The sequence below is a fragment of the Xenopus laevis genome, chromosome 1S (assembly GCF_017654675.1).
Source record: "Xenopus laevis strain J_2021 chromosome 1S, Xenopus_laevis_v10.1, whole genome shotgun sequence".
NCBI classification, from domain to species: Eukaryota; Metazoa; Chordata; class Amphibia; order Anura; family Pipidae; genus Xenopus; species Xenopus laevis.
Genome location: NC_054372.1, coordinates 63,562,642 through 63,583,564, shown reverse-complemented (window position 1 = coordinate 63,583,564; position 20,923 = coordinate 63,562,642). Strand labels below are relative to the sequence as shown.

Below are 20,923 nucleotides of genomic sequence, written 5' to 3'. Positions count from 1 at the left end.
TAGTACATGGATAGCAAGCCAAGGGGATAATCGTATTTTCTGCCAATAAATAGACACTTCACGCTAATTGTAACAGCTGTTAGTGTTAATGACATGCAAGTCAATTAGATCATTTTCACCAGGAAATCACTTTAAATTGTTTCAAACATTTATCTTCGAAGCTGAAAATTAATTGTTATGAATTAAATGCCAAATCTTAAATTGTTTGACCAGAACTGCTTTTGCCACAAACCTTTAAATGTGAGATATAACTTGCTTCTGTGTCTACGTTCTGAAAAAGAAAGCATTTGTACATTGGGTTACCATTTATTTTCTCATTATCTGACTGTGCAGTATAAATAACAAGCTTATATCAAGTACAAAATGTTTATTTAAAGTGATGCTGACCCCTTCCAAGTCTACACAAGATTGTGTCCGTATCACTTTAACACTGAAAAAATGGTAGATGATGATGTGCTTTATTCCATTGGATAGATTTTTTTGAGAAGTTTTAATGTTAAATTAAGGGGATTCAGGTTTAAGAGTTTGGTCAATTTTTTTTACATTATAGTGAGAAAAAGTTGAGTTTTAGTAAATATTCCCCTTAGTGTATTCTGTGTACAGAACATTTAGAATTATGTGCTTTTTTACATATCAGTGGAAATGGCATAATGCGTTGCTGACCAGAGACATGCTATGAATATTTCATTTGTTTTGTCTAGTGGTCTTAGATTGCTGTGCTCCCATGGGCACAGACCCAAAAAGGAATTTTGGATCAATAATGCCTGCATCGTTGTTCAGTGGAAAAGTGAGAAAAATCCACTGAACTTGAATGGAGCCCCTGCTATTCTGGAATAAAATTGCATTGCTTTTCAGAAAGAAAAGAAAACAAATGGTATCCGATAAGAATAAGTATAGAGGCATTAAAGAGCATTAAAAAAAAGCATACTTTTATAAAACATTATCTTGAAATAACAGTTTACCTTGAACAGTGCACCTAGTCAGCAAAGGAGCGGTTAATTACAGCGGTCTTATTGATCGTTCCTCATGTTTTGGCTGGCTACTCAACAATTTAGCCATATTATCCATTTGATATTGCTCATTGCATTTAACAGCACTGTATGAACAAGCATGAAGCCTCATTACAAATTCCAGAGATGTTTGCGCAGAGTTCAGAGTAGTAGCACCCCTGAATGCAAAGAACTATGCACCAAATCCAGGATTCGGTTTGGAATCCTTCTGCCCAGCCCAACCAAATCAGAATCATAATGTTGCAATCCAGACACGTGTCTGGTTTGTGATGGCTAGACATCTGTCAGGCAGTTAATACCATCGGACAACGGTGAGGACCACATCTGGCCAATTATGGGACATTCTTTTAAATAAAACTCTTGTTTCCCTGGAGGGAGGGATATTTTTTGGTAACAGGTGCCCTTTAAGAGCGAATCATTGCCCAGACAACAAGGGTATACAACAAAACAATAATCATTGAGCAGTTTATAATAGAAATTATAGATGTTTTTCAATTAATGTATTGACAGGACACATTTTCTATACAAGATGTGTATAGAAGGTGAGTATTGCCACTTTAATTAGTGTTTAGAAGAGTAGTAGCACCCCTGAATGCAAAGAACTAGGGATGCACCAAATCCAGGATTCGGTTTGGGATACGGCCTTTTTCAGCAGGATTCGGCCCAATCCTTCTACCAACAGAATCTGAATACTCATTTGCATATGCAAATAAGGGGCGGGGAGGGAAATCTCCTGACTTTTTGTCATAGAACAAGGAATCCAAAATAGTGGATTCGGTGCATCCCTACAAAGAACACTTTTTGATACAAGTACCTTTTTTACAAAATTGACTGGGGGTGGACTAGATGCAGTAAATAATGCTATTGGTGTAGGAATGTCATTGCACTTTCATTAACACAATCTGTTTCACAAATAATGGAGCTTGTGGCAGTCACCCCTCACTTGATAATGTCTGTATATGAATGAGAATGGCAGATTTTGAACAGAGGTGTTCACAAGTACTTTTGCATTCAGATTCCTTTTACAAGGCAAATGTACTGAACCTGGGTATTTGTGTAAGTAACATAGTAAGTTAGGTTGAAAAAAAGACACATGTCCATCAAGTTCAACCTTTTAACTCTATTTTAACCTGCTTAACTGCCAGTTGATCCAGAGGAAGGCAAAAAAAAACATCTGAAGCCTTTTTAATTTGCCTCAGAGGGGGGAAAATTCCTTCCTGACTCTAAAGTGGCAATCGGACTAGTCCCTGGATCAACTTGTACTATGAGCTATGTTCCATAAGCCTGTATTCCCTCACTTGCTAAAAAGCTATCCAACCCCTTCTTAAAGGAGAATTCAACCGTTTAAAAAAAAAAAAAAAAAAACCCCTACCACCCCACGTGGACCCCCCTCAATCCTCCCCCCCAGCATAGCTACCCCCCGGGGAAATGCCCCTAACTTATACTTACCCCTCGACACAGAGTGAGGCATCGGAGTTCCACGCAGCCATCATCTGTGTCTTCTTCTGGCGCTTCGGCAATTTTTGTGAGTTTGGCTGCACGCGCAGTTGTCGCAAACCGGCAAATTGCTTCAACTGCGCTTGTGCCGCTACTCTGGTCTCTCACTCAGCTTACAAAGACCCGGAAGATGGCTGTGGGGAACTCCGATGCCTGACTGCACTGAGGGGTAAGTATAAAGTTAGGGGCATTTACCCGGGGGGCAGCTATGCTGGGGGGGAGGAGGGAGGGGGTCTATGTGGTGTGGGGGGTTGGGTTTTTTTTTTAAAACAATTGAATTCTCCTTTAAAGCTATCTAATGTATCAGCCCGTATGACTGATTAAGGGAGAGAATTCCACATCTTCACAGCTCTCACTGTAAGCAAGTTAATATTTAGGCGGAACCTCCTTTATTCTAATTGGAATGGGTGAACTGGAAAGACCTATTGGTAAATAAAGCATTATTATTATTTATTTTATTATGTAATGAGTAACAGTGCTTGTCCATCAGTCCTGAAACCAGAAGAGTTAAAAACTAAAGCTTATAGCTGCTGGTCCTTATATAGCACTGCTGCTTGTCCTCCCTGTCTGAATGACAGCCTGATGATCATGCAATCATGGAGCCCGTGGCAGAGTGGTCACCATCCCATTTATCAGTGAGGTGTGAAAATCGACTGAGCGAGCAGAAATGTTATTTCAAGGTGACCTGTGCTGCTTTATCTATTGGCTCTCAGTTATAGATTGTAATCTGAGAAAGAGCCCGGTGGCACTCCATGGTAAATTGTACATAATAACAGGGCCCTTCTACTCAATTTACAGTTTCTCTGGGAACAGGCACACTATCTACAGTATGTAATATTCTCTTCTTTCCCTATAGCCTAGCATATAACATGTAATACCGTGTTTGTGTGGTTTTATAGTATAGCACAGTTAGACATCCCTTACAGCATTAATCCAGTCTTTGAGACCAGTGCCAAAGTAAGTGAGTATATGACTTCTTAGAAGATACTTTCAGATACTATGTATTACGTTTTCTTTATATTCACTTTATTTTGTAGGGCCGGCATTTACACACCTGTAGCGCACAAACTTGTCAGATGTGTAGAATCTGACGATAACAGATAACTAATAGTGGGAGCACAACAACAGCATCTAACCAAGATACTGCTAGAAAAATTTAATAATGTGTCAGTACAAGAAAAAATGGGCTGTGCATTTTAAATAACGCACATTGGTACAATTACATGTTGAAAATGTACTTCTTTCTAGGCAACAAATAATTGGTTTTACTTTTGTATGTGTTTCCTCCATCTTTGTATGCCATTTACTGCATCACATTCCCCCTTTATGGTAAAAGAGTCTCACTGCCTCTGTAATACATGAGAATAGTGCCTCAGTCATTCTGGCAGTGGGGTTACCCTTGACTCTTGCAGAGAACAAGTACATTTTAGTTAGGTCTGTATTTTGCAGTTTGTTCCTGTGCCTTGCGTCAGGCAGGGTGTATTGTCCCACTTTGAGCACATCTTGAGCCAACTGATTACTTTTTATTCTGCCTGTTTGTACCTACCATTCTTCAGACCTAAGCCTAGGTAATGGTATGGATAATTTCCCCCAGAAAGGGCAAGAGCAAATATCCCTGGTGTGTCTGGGTATATTTGTATGCATCACCCTGTGTAAAAAATATTTTTTATACATTTTTTTCTATGAGCAACTTCCACCAGAACTTACAAAGGTCTGGAACCTTTTAAAATAATGGCAGCAAATTTGTTCACATGGCGTAATATAAATTCACCACGACCCCCGTACCCGACTTCCGCCTTCCTTTCATAGACCCACACCGCCCTGCCTATTATGTCACAAAAGGAGCGGAGCAGACAAGTGTACGCCTATAAAACCGGCAGTCAGAAGCCGGCAGTGTAATGTCGCGGGCGGGGAAGCAGGCAGAAGAGCTCAACCCGAACCCACCCACAAATAGGGGAGTGAGGTCGGCCCGGGTCCTGTGGGTATCAGGCTGGCCGCACATCACTATTTTTTACAGTTTCCCTGCAAATTTCACTTTACACAGCATAATAAATAGCCCGCCCCCCCTGATGTGATATACAGTATTTGTGTATTTAGGCATAGCTTTTCTGTTGAAGGTCATTCCTGCCTGTGATACTGCAAATCCATTGTTTCCACTGTAAGTGCAACTATCTTTTTTTTTTTTTTTGCCCATAAGGAAATGGAAGTGTGTAGAATTTGTATTTTCTGATGTCTGAATCCCCATGTCAAGCTGTGCTGCTTTGCTTTCATCTGTACTATTATGTTTATTCAGTGCTGCTAAAAGTTTAGTTTTTTTTTTGGAGTTACATCCAGAGCCCTTGGATAACAGCACTGGGGCATAAGGATTTAACTTTTATTCCAAGTAAAATAATTTCGTATTTATGTATAGTAAAACATGGTATTACTACACATGATTTATTATATCTTTAAAGACTGTTACACCAAACAATGAAAGCTTGTTATAAAGTACTGTTAGCAGAATATGGCAAAAGGAAATGTGCAGATAAGCTCTGTAAAATACAATGGGTTTATTCCTTACACAGGAAGGTAAACAAGCAACAAACTAAAAAACACCTTGTGATTTCTCTTTTGGTATATTTTTGTTGGTGGAGAATTGTCCGAAATGAATACCTCTAAGGGTAAGGGTACACGCTAAAATTCGGGGAGATTTAGTCGCCTGGCCATAAATCACCTCTTCTTCAGGCAATTAATCTCCCCCCGAAAAAGCCCTCCCGCTGACTAGAATCTAAATCGCTGGCCAGATGGCACTCGGAGCGATTTGTTTTCCGAAGTCGCCCTTAGTCGCCCCATATCTTCTAGTGTGCCCTTACCTTAAGGGTAAAGACAAACACAGCGCTGCTAGTAGCAGCTACTTGTCATGGCTACAAAATAGTTAGACACTACTTAGGGTCTGGCCACACGGGCAGATTCGGGAGATTAGTTGCCAGACGACAAACCTCCTCTGCCTCCTTCTGCCCCCAGGCGATTTTCATTTTAGCTGGCTGCAGGCAGATCGGGGAGATTAGTCGCAGTGAAGAAGAGGAGATTTGTCGTCTAGCGACTAATCTCCCCGAATCTGCCCGTGTGGCCAGACCCTTACTGTCGTTTAGCAGAAGGTATGGTCTATGGCAGGGTATTTTGTAGCCACAAAAAGTAGCGACTACAGACTATCTCTGGAGCTACCAGTAGCAGCTACTTTTTGTGGCTACAAAATACCCTGCCATAGACAATACTGAGAACTGCATGTGTGTCTTCACCCCCTTATAGATTTGCTTTCAGATCTGTTTCCATTCTGCTGGTAGCAGACTGCTAAAAAACAAATTTCTGGTGGGAAACTTGTGCACTTGAACTTTTTAATGCATATATTAGTAAATTAGCCCTACTATGCAAGTGTATATAATTCTGTATAATGAACACAGAAGAAATGAAACAGTTCTTTAATATACTACCATTAAATGTTGCATTCTGATTCTATTACAGCTCTTGGGACTTACGTTTCTTGGAGTTGGTCTGTGGGCATGGAGTGAAAAGGTATGTTCCAAAGACACACTTTTTTAAACTCTGTCTGTTTATAAAAACTGTTGCCTGTTAGGGTTTTGTCTCAATTCAGAAATTTAACTTAATTTGCCAGAACTACGCCTTCTAGTTATTTTATCATTCCTTTCCTTTACCTTCCAAACACTTTTTGAGTTTTTTCAGGTTGTTCACCAAAAATAAAGACGTTTTTATCCAATTACTTTTCTTGTTTTTTTCATATTTTTGAAATTTTTTCCAAAATTTAAGTTTAACGATTAATGTTCCTGTCTCAAGTGTTTCAGTCTGGCAGCTCAGTGATCCAGGAGCAGATTCTGAACTGTTACAATTTGTTCCATTTATTTGGTACATTTCTCTGCAGCATCTGGGGAATATTAGCAACTATTGTATCAATTATAACAACTGACTAATAAAATGCAGGGATTCTGCTCAGAAGGGACAAAGATAACAAATGTATTAACTAATGTGTCAATTTAGAACAGTTTTACAGAGTCTGCAAGCCCCCCCCCCCCCCCGTGGCTGGAAACATGAAACATGGTTGTAAGGTGGGCAACGTGAAGCAAACTTGGTTGTGTGGAGGGCATCTTCAAACCGGAATCGGGGAAGTCAAACTTGTTAAAATGAAGAATCTTTATTATTCCATGTTAAAACACACACAATGCGAGCAGGCAGGGGAACAGCTTAACGCGTTTCGTGACCTACAGTCACTTCATCAGAAGCTAACGCGCCCCCTGTGGTTGTCTAGAATACGGATTCGGTCTAGGGAGAGGAAGAGTTCTTTATCTCATAGAGAGTTTCCCCGAATTATCACCACCTATTCCAAGGATAGCCCATACATCCGAAAAGTTATTAATAAATATTGGAAAAGTTTAAATTAAGAGTCCTCACCTAAGAAATATTTTACCATCTCAACCCAACTTTACTTACAAGAAGGGTCATAGTTTGGGCTCCAGCTTATCCCCCAGTTTAATCACAGATGTCAATTCCACACGACCCACCCACTGGTTGGAGACTAAGGGATGTTATAGATGTGGGGTATTCCGATGTGGGTCTTATAAGTATATGAAACCCTCTAAGGAAGTCACTAATAGCAGCAACTCTAGACGCCACAAAATTAATTTCTATGCCAATTGTGGCACAAAATCGGTTATTTATTTGATTACCTGCTTATGTGGATCCAAATATGTTGGAAAAACCAATAGATCAGTCAGGAAAAGAATATCCGAACATTTAAATTGCGCATCCAGAGGTGATTCCAATTCGGCTGTAGCCAAACATTTGTTGGACCGCCATGCGGGAAATTTGTTCATATCTTTTCAAGTAATAGATAGAGTGGTAACTAATGTTCGAAAGGGTGATGATGAAGTCTCTCTTTTGAGAAGAGAGGCTTTTTGGATATATACTTTAGATACAATAGCTTCACATGGTATGAATAGAGAGTGGGAGTTGAATTGCTTCACTGGTCGCTAATCTGATCGTGGTCATAGAACCTGATTTCCTTTTGGTCAACAGATTTTTTTCCGATTATGTAATAATACTGACCCCCTTTCTGGGACAAGAGATCCCCTTTAACATAGTTAACCTTAAATTTATACTTTCAGATATGGCATGGCGTTATTAGATCATTATTTGTGATTTTTTCATTTTTTCATTTTGTTAATGTTTTTGACTTTTTTCTTCCTTTTTTTCTCTCCTTTTGGTGATTCGGACTTATCTTACCTTGCCTAGCTGCTATATTATTTACATTACTATATCATTATTCCTAATACAAGTTGAATGTATTTAATGCACATTTACTCATTGATATATGCGAAGTGACCTTTGGTCTTAATTCAATTTGCATTTTTAATTGTAGTGGTTTTATATGCTAGACAACCACGGGGGGCGCATTAGCTTCTGATGAAGTGACTGTAGGTCACGAAACGCGTTAAGCTGTTCCCCTGCCTGCTCGCATTGTGTGTGTTTTAACATGGAATAATAAAGATTCTTAATTTTAACAAGTTTGGCTTCCCCGATTCCGGTTTGAAGATGCCCTCCACACAACCAAGTTTGCTTCGCATTCGTATTTCCGCAGCCAGAGCGGCTCTGGATGGTGCATTCCAATAACAGGCTCATATTAGCTCCGCCAAGTGGAGCAGCGACGCCTACCCTTATGCCTCTATGAAGGAGTTTGTAAGGTGCACAACCCCTTTTAGTCTACTACAAAATAATTTAAAAATGAAATAACCCCAATAGGATGGTTTGCCTCCAATTTGGATTCATGTAGCTTAGTTTGGATCAAGTACACACTACTGTTTTATTATTACAGAGAAAGGGGAAATCATTTTTAATGTTTTAATTATTTGATACAAATGAGAGACGGCCTATTAGGAGCTTTGCAGGGGATCCCTGACTTTGGCCAAACTTAGGGGTTTTACCTTGTAATGAAAATGTGAACACGTAATTATATTAAAGTATTTCACACAGATATTTAGTCTACTGCACAAACTATGTGAAAATTATATGTGAAAATATCTACTTTAATACTTATTTGCCGGCAACTACTGCTTTGCATACCAGAACAGTGCACTGTAAACATAGTTTTGCACAACCAAAACAACATTTTAGGGGTCAGTATTTAGTAGTAATGTAACTATATTAGGGTTAGGGACTCGGCCACCAGATGTGCAGCTTGGTTCCCAACCAGAGATGATTCCTGCAGTGGTTTTGCAGGCACGAAAAGCTAGTCGGCCCGATGCAATCCCCTACACCCCCGGTAGTTCCCCCACTGATATTTGGCTTATTTTGATATTTTTCACCATACTTCCGCAAATAGTCCAGTGCCAGCTAAAAGGGTAAGAGAGTTGGTAGATAATTGCAAAGTAGATTTCATGGCTCCATTTGGGTCCTTTTTTTTACCCTCTTGAACTGCTCGTGTAGAATAATAGCAGTGTGTTTAAAAAGTGAATAGTCTGGTAAAGAAACTTTTGATGGGGATTCCCAACTTGCTCATATAGCGGTAATTCCCAAGCCAAATAAGGATAAGACACAATGCAAAAAATTCCGCTCTATATCAATACTCAACATTGACCTCAAATTGTTAGCCAAAATTCACGCAGGCAGATTAAATACTTTTAATCATGATGCTTGTGTCACCATGAGTTCACAGTGTACTGTTGTTTGAATTCAGTGTTTGGAGGTCATCTGACAAACTGGCCCCTTGACCCAAAAAGAACAATCTTGCTTTCATCAATCCACAAAATGTTGCGCCATTTCTCTTTAGGCCAGTCAATGTGTTCTTTGGCAAACGGTAACCTCTTCAGCATGTCTTTTTCTCAACAATGGGACTTCTTGCCAATAGCTTGCCTTCACTAATTGTAACAGTACTCACACGTAACTTTAGACCTTTTTTGATTTTCCTGTAGCTGAGTCTTTGCCATTTTGACTATTCTTCTGTCCATTAAAACTTCCACGTCTTTTAGGTTTAGGTTGCCATTTTAAAGCATTTGTGATCATTTTAGCTGAGCAGCCTATCATTTTCTGCAGTGGCATAACTAGATATTACTGGGCCCCAAAGCAAATTATTTTTCAGGCCCCCAAAATGTTTAGAGCTTGACTTGTTTCTCCAATACTTATTGAAATTGTATATGAATTAGGGCCTCATGGGGCCCCTATACCTCCTGGGCCCCCCTGCAGCCGCAGGGTCTGCTTCCTCTATAGTTACGCCCCTGATTTTCTGTACTCCTTTATATGTTTTCCCCTCTCCAATCAACTTTTTAATCAAAGTACACTGGAATGTAAATGGGTCATGACTGGAATGACCCATTTTACTCAGATTGTCAGAGAGTGAAATGCACTATAACCAGCATGCACAACATTTGCTGCCTTCCTTCCTTCCTTAAATAAGGGCCATAATTGACACCAGTTTTTTCACAGAATGAATGACTTCACTAATTGAACTCCACACTGTTATTATTTGGAACAAGTTATTGCTATTCTGAACACTGCTATTATTTGGAACAAGCCTCAATTAATGATTCAATTACACAGAATCAGCAGAATACATGTCATGGCTGTTGGTTACTCTACTACACCTACTAGTAAATTATTAACCATGTAGAAATATAATTTCTACCAAAAACAGCGAATGATCAGGTTAGTGATGTCGGACGGATATTATTCTGAACACAACTGTGTGTATATATATATATATGTATATATATATATATATATATATATATATATATATATATATATATATATATATATATATATATATATATATATATATATACCAGCTAAGAAATTACCCTTGATCCATTACCCTTTGGAAATCGGCCCCCAGTTCATATTGCTTTTGTCTTTTCTGGAGATAAACATGACTATGTTACCATGATGTCAGATACCCGTCTTTCTCCAATACAAGTGTATGTTGTCTGCTAAAACTGTTTAGGACTGCAAAAAACACAGAATACGAATAAACCACCAGAGCCGAAATGTTTATTTTAAAACCCCCAGTCTTGTTATAACACATATAAAGTGGTTTACTCTACTGCACAGCAGGTTTTCTCTCTACTTTTATCCTGCGCATCTAAATATATTTCTTTTTTCAACACAATCTGTTTCAAGTTTATAAAGCTGCCAACTTCATTGCCTATTTTAAGACAATACAGACAGTTGAAAGGCAAAATAATATGCTTATGTATAGCTCTCTATGGCTGGCAAACAGCTGGACTGAGCAGTGGATAACTGGATTAGGTGGCAAGACAGAAGAATACAGGACAGACTGCCATGTATCAGTATGTGACAGAAGCACAAAACAGTCCAGCAGTACTTGGATCAGGTACTGAGGAACACAGTAGTTGCTTTTCTCATTTTTTTTGGTACACACTTTTTAAAAGTTTATGTAGCATGCTAGGACAAACTAACATTATGGGGCATATTTATCAAAGTTAGAAGTTAAAAAAACTTCGAACTTCAAATTCAAAAAGACCAACCGAATAGAGGTCGAAGTTTTTTCCGGTCAAAGTGGCCAGAATTTGGCCTACTTCGAAGTAGCGCTACTTCGATCTACTACGATTCGAAGTTTTCTAAATTTCGAACTTCGATAAATCTGCCCCTATGTGTGGTGGTCTCATGACCTGGGTGATTTACTCAACATTAAAGAAGATATTGTTTTTCCAAGGTATACTAATAAAAATGTGTCTGTAATTAAAGAAGAAGGAAAGGATTATTCCTTGTGGAAGTGCCAATTTGTTAGGCATCTCCCGGGGATTATAATCGCTAACCTAATACCCTGCTCCTCATCACTTAGAAACATGTTACACTTCACCTCAACACGTCAAGTGGGACATGCCCTGTCTACGGGTATCAACAACCCTTATTTTTAGTGTGGTGTCCTCCAACCACATAAAATAACATTTGACCCTAAGTTATACCACCCTTTTATTATATTCCAGTGTGGGGAGGGATCATAGGTGGGTCCCTCCACAGCAGGGTCCATAAATATTTGGCCAGTTTGGTAAGAGAAGTAAGTATAGGCTGTCTGTTGCAGGTTGATGTGAAAATTAATGGAAAACCTGCTTTATGATGATAGGTAACTGAAGGAACTTCCTGCAGGAACAAATAGCAAATGGTGAGAAGAATAAGGTGCCAGCCTCAGTCTCATGGTGCAGAGAATAGGCAACTGCTGCTGCCTAATAGAAATAGAATAGCCCTGGAGCCTTAATTTCCTGAAAGCTGATGTGGAGAAAAAAGGGGAGAGCAGCTAAAAGCTGATGGACTATCAGATGGGGCACCTAGTATAGACTGATATGGAGGGAACCTGTTTTCTTCCCAAATACTGTACAGTATAAGGCCAAATAAACAATAGAAGTAGAATTAACAGCCATACGCTCCTGCCTTTTGCTTCTGCAGTATCAATTGTATCTTTGCTTCCTCCACAGGGTGTGCTTTCCAACATTTCCTCTATCACAGATCTTGGGGGTTTTGATCCAGTGTGGCTGTTTCTGGTAGTCGGAGGGGTCATGTTTATCCTGGGCTTTGCAGGCTGTATTGGGGCACTCCGTGAGAACACCTTCCTGTTGAAATTTGTACGTAACCTGTACTATTCATAATGGCAATTTATATTTGTTAAATGCAATAACTGAAAACCAGTTCACCCAGAATGATGGGGTCCCATCAACAGGGCCCTATTTAAAAGGGGGTTCCAGTTATTTGTACACTGGTCAGCTGGGCCCTGTCATAAGTAAGGATTATTTACCTTTTATCTGAAGACTCAAATGAAATCTAGGATTTAGCTTTTTGACCTAGTAGGTGGCTTAAAATCTAGATTTTTCTTAATTTTTCCTTAATATGCTTCAGTAAAGGTGACACTATGAGATGAAATGTAGGAATGAAATCTGTCTGTAGGAGGACATACTCTCACACACACACGCCAATAATAGCTAATTAAAGGGGAACTCCACACAAACATAACTTAAGCTTTTTGAAAACTAAACATAATTTCAACCAACATTGCAATAAACATCAATTAAAAAATATGCAGACTTTTCATGATTTTTTTTTATGGTTTGGAATAGTTCCCTAAGCCTAGCCCCCTGCTGATCTCTCTGACTACTTTGCTGAGCTGGCTGACTACTGTTACTTTGTATCAGCAGCCATCTGTCCTCAGCCTGCATCCTCCAAACCCCACAATTCCCTGCACACGTGATTTCAATAAGGAAAGGAAGATCACAGTGTAATGCATTGTGGGTTATGTAGTTCCTGCATGCTGTCTGTAAACTGTGGAGAAGTTGTTAATTGTTTTAGTCCCTCCTTCCCTGCCAGGATTTCAAATGATGCAGAAAGAGAAGAATTGTTAAACAGTTGGATTTCAGCATAGAAAATGGCATTTATTCAAACTTTTTAACTGTGATGGGTATATTAAGGTTTTCTGTGTTATGTTGACCTCTTTATCAGATTTTGGTTTGGAAGCCGGAGTTCCCCTTTAAGAAAAACCCTTAAAACACTCAAATGCTTCCCAATACAGGAGGGAAATGTTTGTGCGCAAACTAGCAGGAATCCTGGCAAGTAAAAACAAAAAAACAAATTGCAGAGCAACTGAATAAAAAGCTAAATAACTCAAAAATCAAAAATGATAAAGAATTAAAACTAAATGCAAATTGTCTCAGAATATCAATCTCTACATCATACTAAAACTTCATTCTAAAGTGAACAACCCCTTTACGTTTGCCACTGGTCTGGTAACCCATAGAAACCAATCGGCAGATAGCATTTACTGGTTAGCTGTTTGAATACATACATTTGATTGGTTGCTATAGGTTATTAGATGTGGGCACAGTGAAGGCTTTTTTTGCATTACCCCATTTGATTGGAGTCTGGTCGGTTATGGTTGCCGTTGGTGCACACAGGGATCTAATTGAATCCATCCCTATTCATTTACATTACTAATATTTACATTATTAATAGTGGGAGTGCTGATTACTTCGCTCTGTTCTTACAACATTCAGAGTACATGTAACACTCATTTATACATTTGCAGTTTTCTGTGTTTCTTGGAATTATTTTCTTTCTGGAGCTCACGGCGGGAGTTCTTGCCTTCGTGTTCAAAGACTGGATTAAAGACCAACTGCAGTTCTTTATTAACAACAACATCAGAGCCTACAGAGATGACATCGACTTACAGAACCTTATTGACTTCACACAGGAATATGTAGGTACCAATCTCTTAGTGGGCCATATTTAAATGGAGTCATTCCTACTCACATGCTTATGAATAAAAAAAAAAATGAATAACACACTGTCCAATCTGCTAGCTGCTACTGAAGAGTGGACATGTGGTTGCTTCCAGAAAACATTACATCTGCAACAATAATGCTGCTTGTGGCACTGCCTATATAAATCTGGTGATTTCAACCATTTCTATTACTGCTACTCACTAATGGCAACGAAAACACTCCATGTTGGCTCCATGTTCTTCAGCTTTACTTTCCAGCAACCGGAAGCTTAAGCACTGAACTGTTTGGATGGTTCTTAATGTAAAATATGTCTCTTTTTTTTTTTTTTTTTGTAGAATGGTTTGACATTTACATAGCACATTTCTTCCTGTGTGAAGTCTCTGTATTTGTGTTGAAGAAATATAATAACTTTACCTGTATAAAGTTGTATTACATTCACTGCACACCTGTGCAAGCTATACATTTCTACATTTCTTCTGCACATCACCTGTGTATTTCGTTAACTACTTTTTATTTCAGTCCCAAACTCCAATTTGCAAGTTCAGCAATCTGGTTGCTAGGGTCCAATTTATCCTAGCAACCATGCATTGATCTAAATAAGAGACTATGGATATGCATAGGAGAGGCCTGAAAGATGAGTAATAAAAAGTAGCAATAATAATACATTTGTAGCCTTACAGAACATGTGTTTTGAAATGGGGTCATCTGGAAAGAGTCAGAAGAAAAAGGCAAATAATTAAAAAAAAAAAAAAAAGGAAGACCAATTAAAGGGTTGCTTAAAATTGACCATTCTATTAACATGCTAAAAGTCAACTTAAAACTAACTCACCCCTTTAAGCAGACAATGATTCCAAACACCAAGGGGCCTATTTATTTGTAAAGGGGAAAAAACCTGAAGCTGCTAAAATCCAAATTAGAAATACTCCGCTAAAACCCGTCGAAATTATGTAGAAGTCAATGGCAGTCGGTCCATTTAACAGTTGGGACATGTTTTTTTTCCTTGATGGTTCTCAAGAGTTTGATTTTAGTTCGATAATCCGATAAATTCGAGTTTTTGGGGCAACAATTTTTAGTAAATAGGTCTTGTAGATATTCTCCCCAAGTGGCTTGAAAAGTGAATGATATGCAATGCCCATGCAACCATCTGATAATCCAATTGATAATCCATCTGGTAATCTGAGGCATTATTATTGTGGTTATTATTATTAATAAAATATGAGATCCATAACCTTCATCTTAATAATCTGAACTAACTGAAAGGATCATTATGTGAAGATGGGGCATACACCCAAAAGACTTCTAAAGCCAATGTATATGTTGATATAATACACAAAAGCCATGAATATCTTGTAAATTCTATCCTTATAAACAGTGAGTTCTGATGTCATCAGTTATAAACGGTGAGTTCTGATGTCATCAGTTATAAACGGTGAGTTCTGATGTCATTTCGGTCACATGACTCACTGAAATGTGTGTATTATAATAAATAAAGTACCCCCAGTTGTAAAATATGAGGATATTAGAAGTTACCTCGGAGTTCCATGACCTTTATAAAAACTTTATTCACTATATAATGTACATTATAAACAGGGCGACGTATTCTCTTTTTTACACTCTTTCTTGCATTATTGTCTCTTCCCAGTGGCAGTGCTGCGGGGCGTTCGGAGCTGATGATTGGAATTTAAACATTTATTTCAACTGCACCGACTCTAACGCGAGCCGAGAGAGATGTGGGGTGCCATTTTCCTGCTGCACAAAAGACCCTGCTGTAAGCTAACAGTCATGAGAACACCTCCCTCTTTATTGCTTAGATCCGGCATGTCCAAAGTCTGGCCCGCAGGCCAAATGAGCCCCGTTTTAAAATTTATACTGGCCCGCAGCCTCCGTGATGAAAGTAATAATAATGCGGCCCGTCACCTCATTTAAGCAAGGAATCTTACTTTATTCTTTACGGTGGTAAGGTTACACTTCCATTCATGTGCGGAGCTTTCTGTCAGATAGCTCTGTGGTTAGAGGCGGGGCTCTGAGCTATCAGGTGACTGTGACGCCAGCAGGTGAATGGTCCAGCGCCGGGCCCCTTGGGAGGAATTGGTGGGTACACGTGTCAGGCTAAATGGTCGAACCTCACACATTTTCACTTCACAAATCTGGCACTCGTTGAAAAAGTCTGGACACCACTGGCTTAGATCTACGAATAAGCAGGGTCTTTAACTAAGCACCAATACAGCTGGGCAGTTTGGCTGGTTTTATAAGAGCATCCTGCGGTCTCATATATACTGTATGTGTGTATATATATATATATATATATATATATATATATATATATATATATATATATATTATATATATATATATCATAGATATATCATAATCCGTCTGCTCTGCAGTAAGTGAGTGTGAAAATGTAACATAAAATGTTTTGGTATTTCTTACAGGAGGATGTAATAAACACACAGTGTGGCTATGATGTCAGACAAAAGCCTGTAAGTATAAAGTTGATGTGGACAAGTTCATTTCATTTTTCGACAGCCAATCTTTTTGGATTACATACGTGAGAAAAAGTTCTCATAAGACACACATCGGCCTGCTTCCTTCTCTTATCAGTAGGTCATACTGTCACATTGAAAACCTGCCTTGTGCATGTTGTTGATGAAAGATATGTGAATGCAAAAGCACAAGATCTTCCCACACCCTGCCCAGTAACAACATGTGTGGCTCTGTTTTATCTTTTCAAAGGAACTGGATCAACAGGAGACAATTCACACAAAAGGCTGTGTCCCACAGTTTGAGAAATGGCTGCAGGATAACCTTACCATTGTGGCAGGGGTGTTCATTGGTATTGCGCTTTTACAGGTATGTGGCGTCAGGCAGTAAACCCCTAGCTTTGGTCTCATGACATCACATAGGGGAAACCAGGCCTGCTAACATAGACCTAAAATAATCTTTGGTGGTTACGTTAAATGGATACACAGTTGTTGCACCCAGTGACTCATTAGAGGTAGCTCCATATATTTGTGCCAAGCTCATTTGCACCCAGCGAGTCTGTCTGATAACCTGTGGTAACCTGTGGAACCCTGGGTCCACTACCACCCTGAATGTGGGGTTAATTTCAGGGCCCCTATTATGGGCTGCAATCCATTGCAATATTACGGGGCAGATTTATGGTTGAATGGTGAATTCGAATTTTTAAGTTTGAAAATTCTCACATTCGAATTTTGATCCCACTAGTCGAATTGTGAGTATATTCACGTAAATTCGAAAGTCGACCTTTGATAAATGGGCCTCTACATAAACACTGAGCACCAGAATGCTCGTGACCTGGGGTTTTGGATCTTCATACATTAAGGGGGTAATTAACTAAACTCCAAATGCAAAAATCATTTAAAATTAGTGATTTTTTTTTATAAAATTGGACTTTTAAAAAAATCACAGTTTTCGGAATTTATTTAACCCAGAGGATGGAAAAGTCCAAATTAGAAAATCCGGCATCTCAGACCTGTCAAGGTTGTATATAAGTCAATGATTTTTTGATGTGCGATGGGTTTTGTGCAATACCCTAACATTTTCGGGTGAAATATTCAGAAAAAATCACGAAAATCAGATGAAAAATCCGAAAAAAACCCGCGAAAATCTGATTTTTTTTTTCCTGCAAAGCAAATTTTTGGGAAAATTTAATAAATAAGCGCAAAAAACCTGAACGGATTTGATCGGAGTTTGTAGCAGAAAATATTGAGATAAATTCAAGCTTTGATAAATAACCCCCTAAATCTACTAGAAAATCATATAAACATTATCTAAATCCAATAGGCTGGTTTTGCTTCCAATAAGGATTAATTATGTCTCAGTTTGGATCAAGTACAAGCTACTGTTATATTACTACAGGTATGGGATAGGTTATCCGGAAACCCATTATCTAAAAAGCTCCGAATTACAGAAAGGCCATTTCCCATAGACTCCATTATAATTAAATTATCTGAATTTTTATAAATTATTTCCTTTTCTCTGTAATAATAAAACAGTACCTTGTACTTGATCCAAACTAAGATATAATTAATCCTTATTGGAGGTAAAACCAGCCTATTGGGTTTATTTAATGTTTACATGATTTTCTAGTAGACTTAAGGTATAAAGATCCAATTAATGGAAAGATCCGTTATCTGAAAAACCCCAGGTCCCGAGCATTCTGGATAACAGGTTCCATACCTGTACGGAGAAAAAGAAAAAATTGATTGCGCCTTTTTTCCATTCCAAACGCAACCCTCTATTCTATTGATTGAACGTTCATCAAGCACAAGAAAATGCAGCATGTTGTTTCTAAACAAATGCACTCAATCACAAATGGAGGAAACACAACGCTCATGAGAACAGCCTGGCAGAAAATATCGCAAATAAAGTACCCCCTATTGTAAAATATAAGGATATTAAAGTCACAGAGGAGTCCCATGACCATCAGCCGAGTGTTTTTATACAGGTCATGGAACTCTGTGGTTACTTCTAATATCCTCATATTTTCCAACACGGGGTACTTTATTTATTATAATACACACGTTTTAGTGGGTCATGTGACAGAAATTACATCACTAAGCTCCATTTATAACTGATGGCATCCGTTTATAAGGATATAATACACAAAAGCCATGAATATCTTGTAAATTATATTCTTATAAACCAGTAGCATCACTAGAGGGGGGGGCGGGCCCTGGTGTGTGACGCGCAGCCGAGCCCCGCCCCCCTCCGTACGGCCGCATTTTCAGTGGCGCACGGGCTGCTTGGGGGGCCCTGAGGAAGTGCGGGCCCTGGCCCGCTCGGACCCCCTGCTCCCCCAGTAGTTCTGCCACTGTTATAAACAGTTCTGATGTCATTTCTGTCACAAGACTCACTGAAACTTGTGTATTATAATAGATAAAGTATCCCCAGTTGCAAAATATGAGGATATTAGAAGTTACCTCGGAGTTCCATGACCTGTATAAAAACATGAAACTCCTCGGTAACTTATAATGAAACTCCTCGGTAACTTATAATATCCTTATATTTTACAAGAGGGGTTACTTTATTCACTATATAATTTACAGGATATTCATGGCTTTTGTGATTTATAATTAGGGATTCCTCCAAATCAACTATTTTGGATGTGGCCGAAATCCCGAATCTTTCCTGAAAGATTTGGCTGAATACCGAACCAAATCCTATTTTGCATATTCAAATTAGGGTGGGAAGGGGAAGACATTTTTTTTCTTCCTTGTTTTGTTACACAAAGTCCCCCACAATTTCCCTCCCCGTCCCTAATTTGCATATACAAATTCGGATATGGTTTGGCCAGGCAGAAGGATTCGGCCGAATCCTGCTTAAAAAAGCTGAATCCTGGCCGAATCCCGAAACGAATCCTGGATTCAGTGCATCCTTAATTATAATGGAATCAATTAGTGAAGACGGTTTTTTATCCGAATCCTAATTTGCATATTCAAATTAGGGGTGGGAAGGGGAAAAGCATTTTTTTCTTCCTTGTTTTGTGACAAAAAGTCACGAGATTTCCCTCCCTGTCCCTAATTTGCATATGCAAATTAGAATTCGGTTCAGCCAGGCAGAAGGATTCGGCCGAATCCTGCTGAAAAATGCTGAAGCCTGGCTGAATCCCGAACCGAATCCTGGATTTGGTGCATCACTAATTATAATGGAATCAATTAGTGAAAACTTCTTTTTTTTTTCGCTCAGACCTGTGTTAAATGCATAAAAAAACTCAGGAGAAAACGCGGGTGTGTAAGAGCCCTTAGTGAGGCCTTCATTCATAGGTGGGTGGTACAACATGTATAGCATGGAGTATAATTACTGAATTACATGGAGTATAAATAAATAAATTACAGCAGTTGCCTATTGTAATGAATACAAAGTTATCACAATGCCCTACAAACATGCCATTTCCACTTGTGCTCTGTTCTCTTTTAGATATTTGGAATCTGTTTAGCGCAGAATTTGGTGAGCGACATTGAAGCCGTCCGAGCCAGCTGGTAGAATTATTATCCTGGATACAAAGTGCAATGGAAAAGTGTGTAGTCTCACAGGCCAGTATTACTGACTGCTTCCGAGGGTCAGAACTACAAATCTAACATTTGTTAATCAGGCAGGTTCAGTGATCTCTTCTAGTCTGGGAACTGCAGGACTCGGGCAGCACAAGGACACTGCTATGGGACAGTCGATGAAGAGACGCGTGCTAATTATTTCACTGTAAGATGCATGTCAGTAATTGAGGATCAATGTGCTGCCTGTTTCATTTCCAGTAAATAGCAAACAATTGTTTTACACTGATGGACTCTAGGAATCTTCAATCTGCTTTACATTAAATGTGGTTACACAACTCCCAGCAGCACTGACAGCCCCAGGCTCTGGAGCCTCAACAAGGCAAGATGGATGTATAAACTGGGTTCCACAAACTGGCACATTTCAGACTTCTTTATAGACCTCTCTTGTGACTGTAGGGGTTGGGGCTAAAGTGATTTTTTTTATTCACCTGTATTTTGAGTGACAGATGGGTGAGTGCAATATATATATATATATATATATACACACACAACTGGTGGATTGTGGCTAAAATGTTTCTTTGCTGTGTATAAGTGTTGTCCTATTACAATATAATTATTACTTTGGAAAAACAAAAATAATTTTTAATGAATTCTCATATTACTGGATTAAAGTTTCGTTACACTTTACATTGCTTTTATTCTTCATTATATGTGACAAAACTGATTATATTTTATATAATTTCACCAATTTTATGTGTTTGTAATATTTCTAGACATTTTGGTTTTTCCAGGTTATCCTCTTCAGCGCACCGTTGTGTGACCTCAGATGGGAACAACCCCACCAAGCACCGACGTGTCTAAAGTGCAGCAGGTACTTTCAAAGTTGGCCACAGGGTGTCGTAACTTTGTTAAACATCTTTGCAAGACCAAGACTGTGCACATTCTCAGTGGTGTCTGGGCTGGCACTGGGTCCTGTGTTGTCATGTGGATTTTATAATTTTTGTATTATCTAATACAAACTTTCTCCAGCTTTGCAGAACCAGTGGCTGCAGCAAAATAATCCTCCAAATAGAATCCCAGTTTATCGGTTTAAATCTGGCTCCATGATCTTATCCTTTTTCCCATA

General features: G+C 38.9%; 1 protein-coding gene across 1 annotated transcript in view; it reads left to right on the top strand.

Annotated features, from left to right (window-relative positions):
- Positions 1-20,484, top strand: part of tspan5.S (tetraspanin 5 S homeolog) — a 62,439-nt gene extending 41,955 nt beyond the window's left edge. Inside the window, 7 exon segments of the mRNA NM_001090505.1 lie at positions 6,009-6,059; positions 11,987-12,133; positions 13,585-13,755; positions 15,423-15,548; positions 16,216-16,263; positions 16,517-16,633; positions 19,724-20,484. Coding sequence (NP_001083974.1) covers positions 6,009-6,059; positions 11,987-12,133; positions 13,585-13,755; positions 15,423-15,548; positions 16,216-16,263; positions 16,517-16,633; positions 19,724-19,789 — 726 coding nt within the window. The 3' untranslated portion in view covers positions 19,790-20,484.
- The last annotated feature ends 439 nt before the right edge of the window (positions 20,485-20,923 follow it).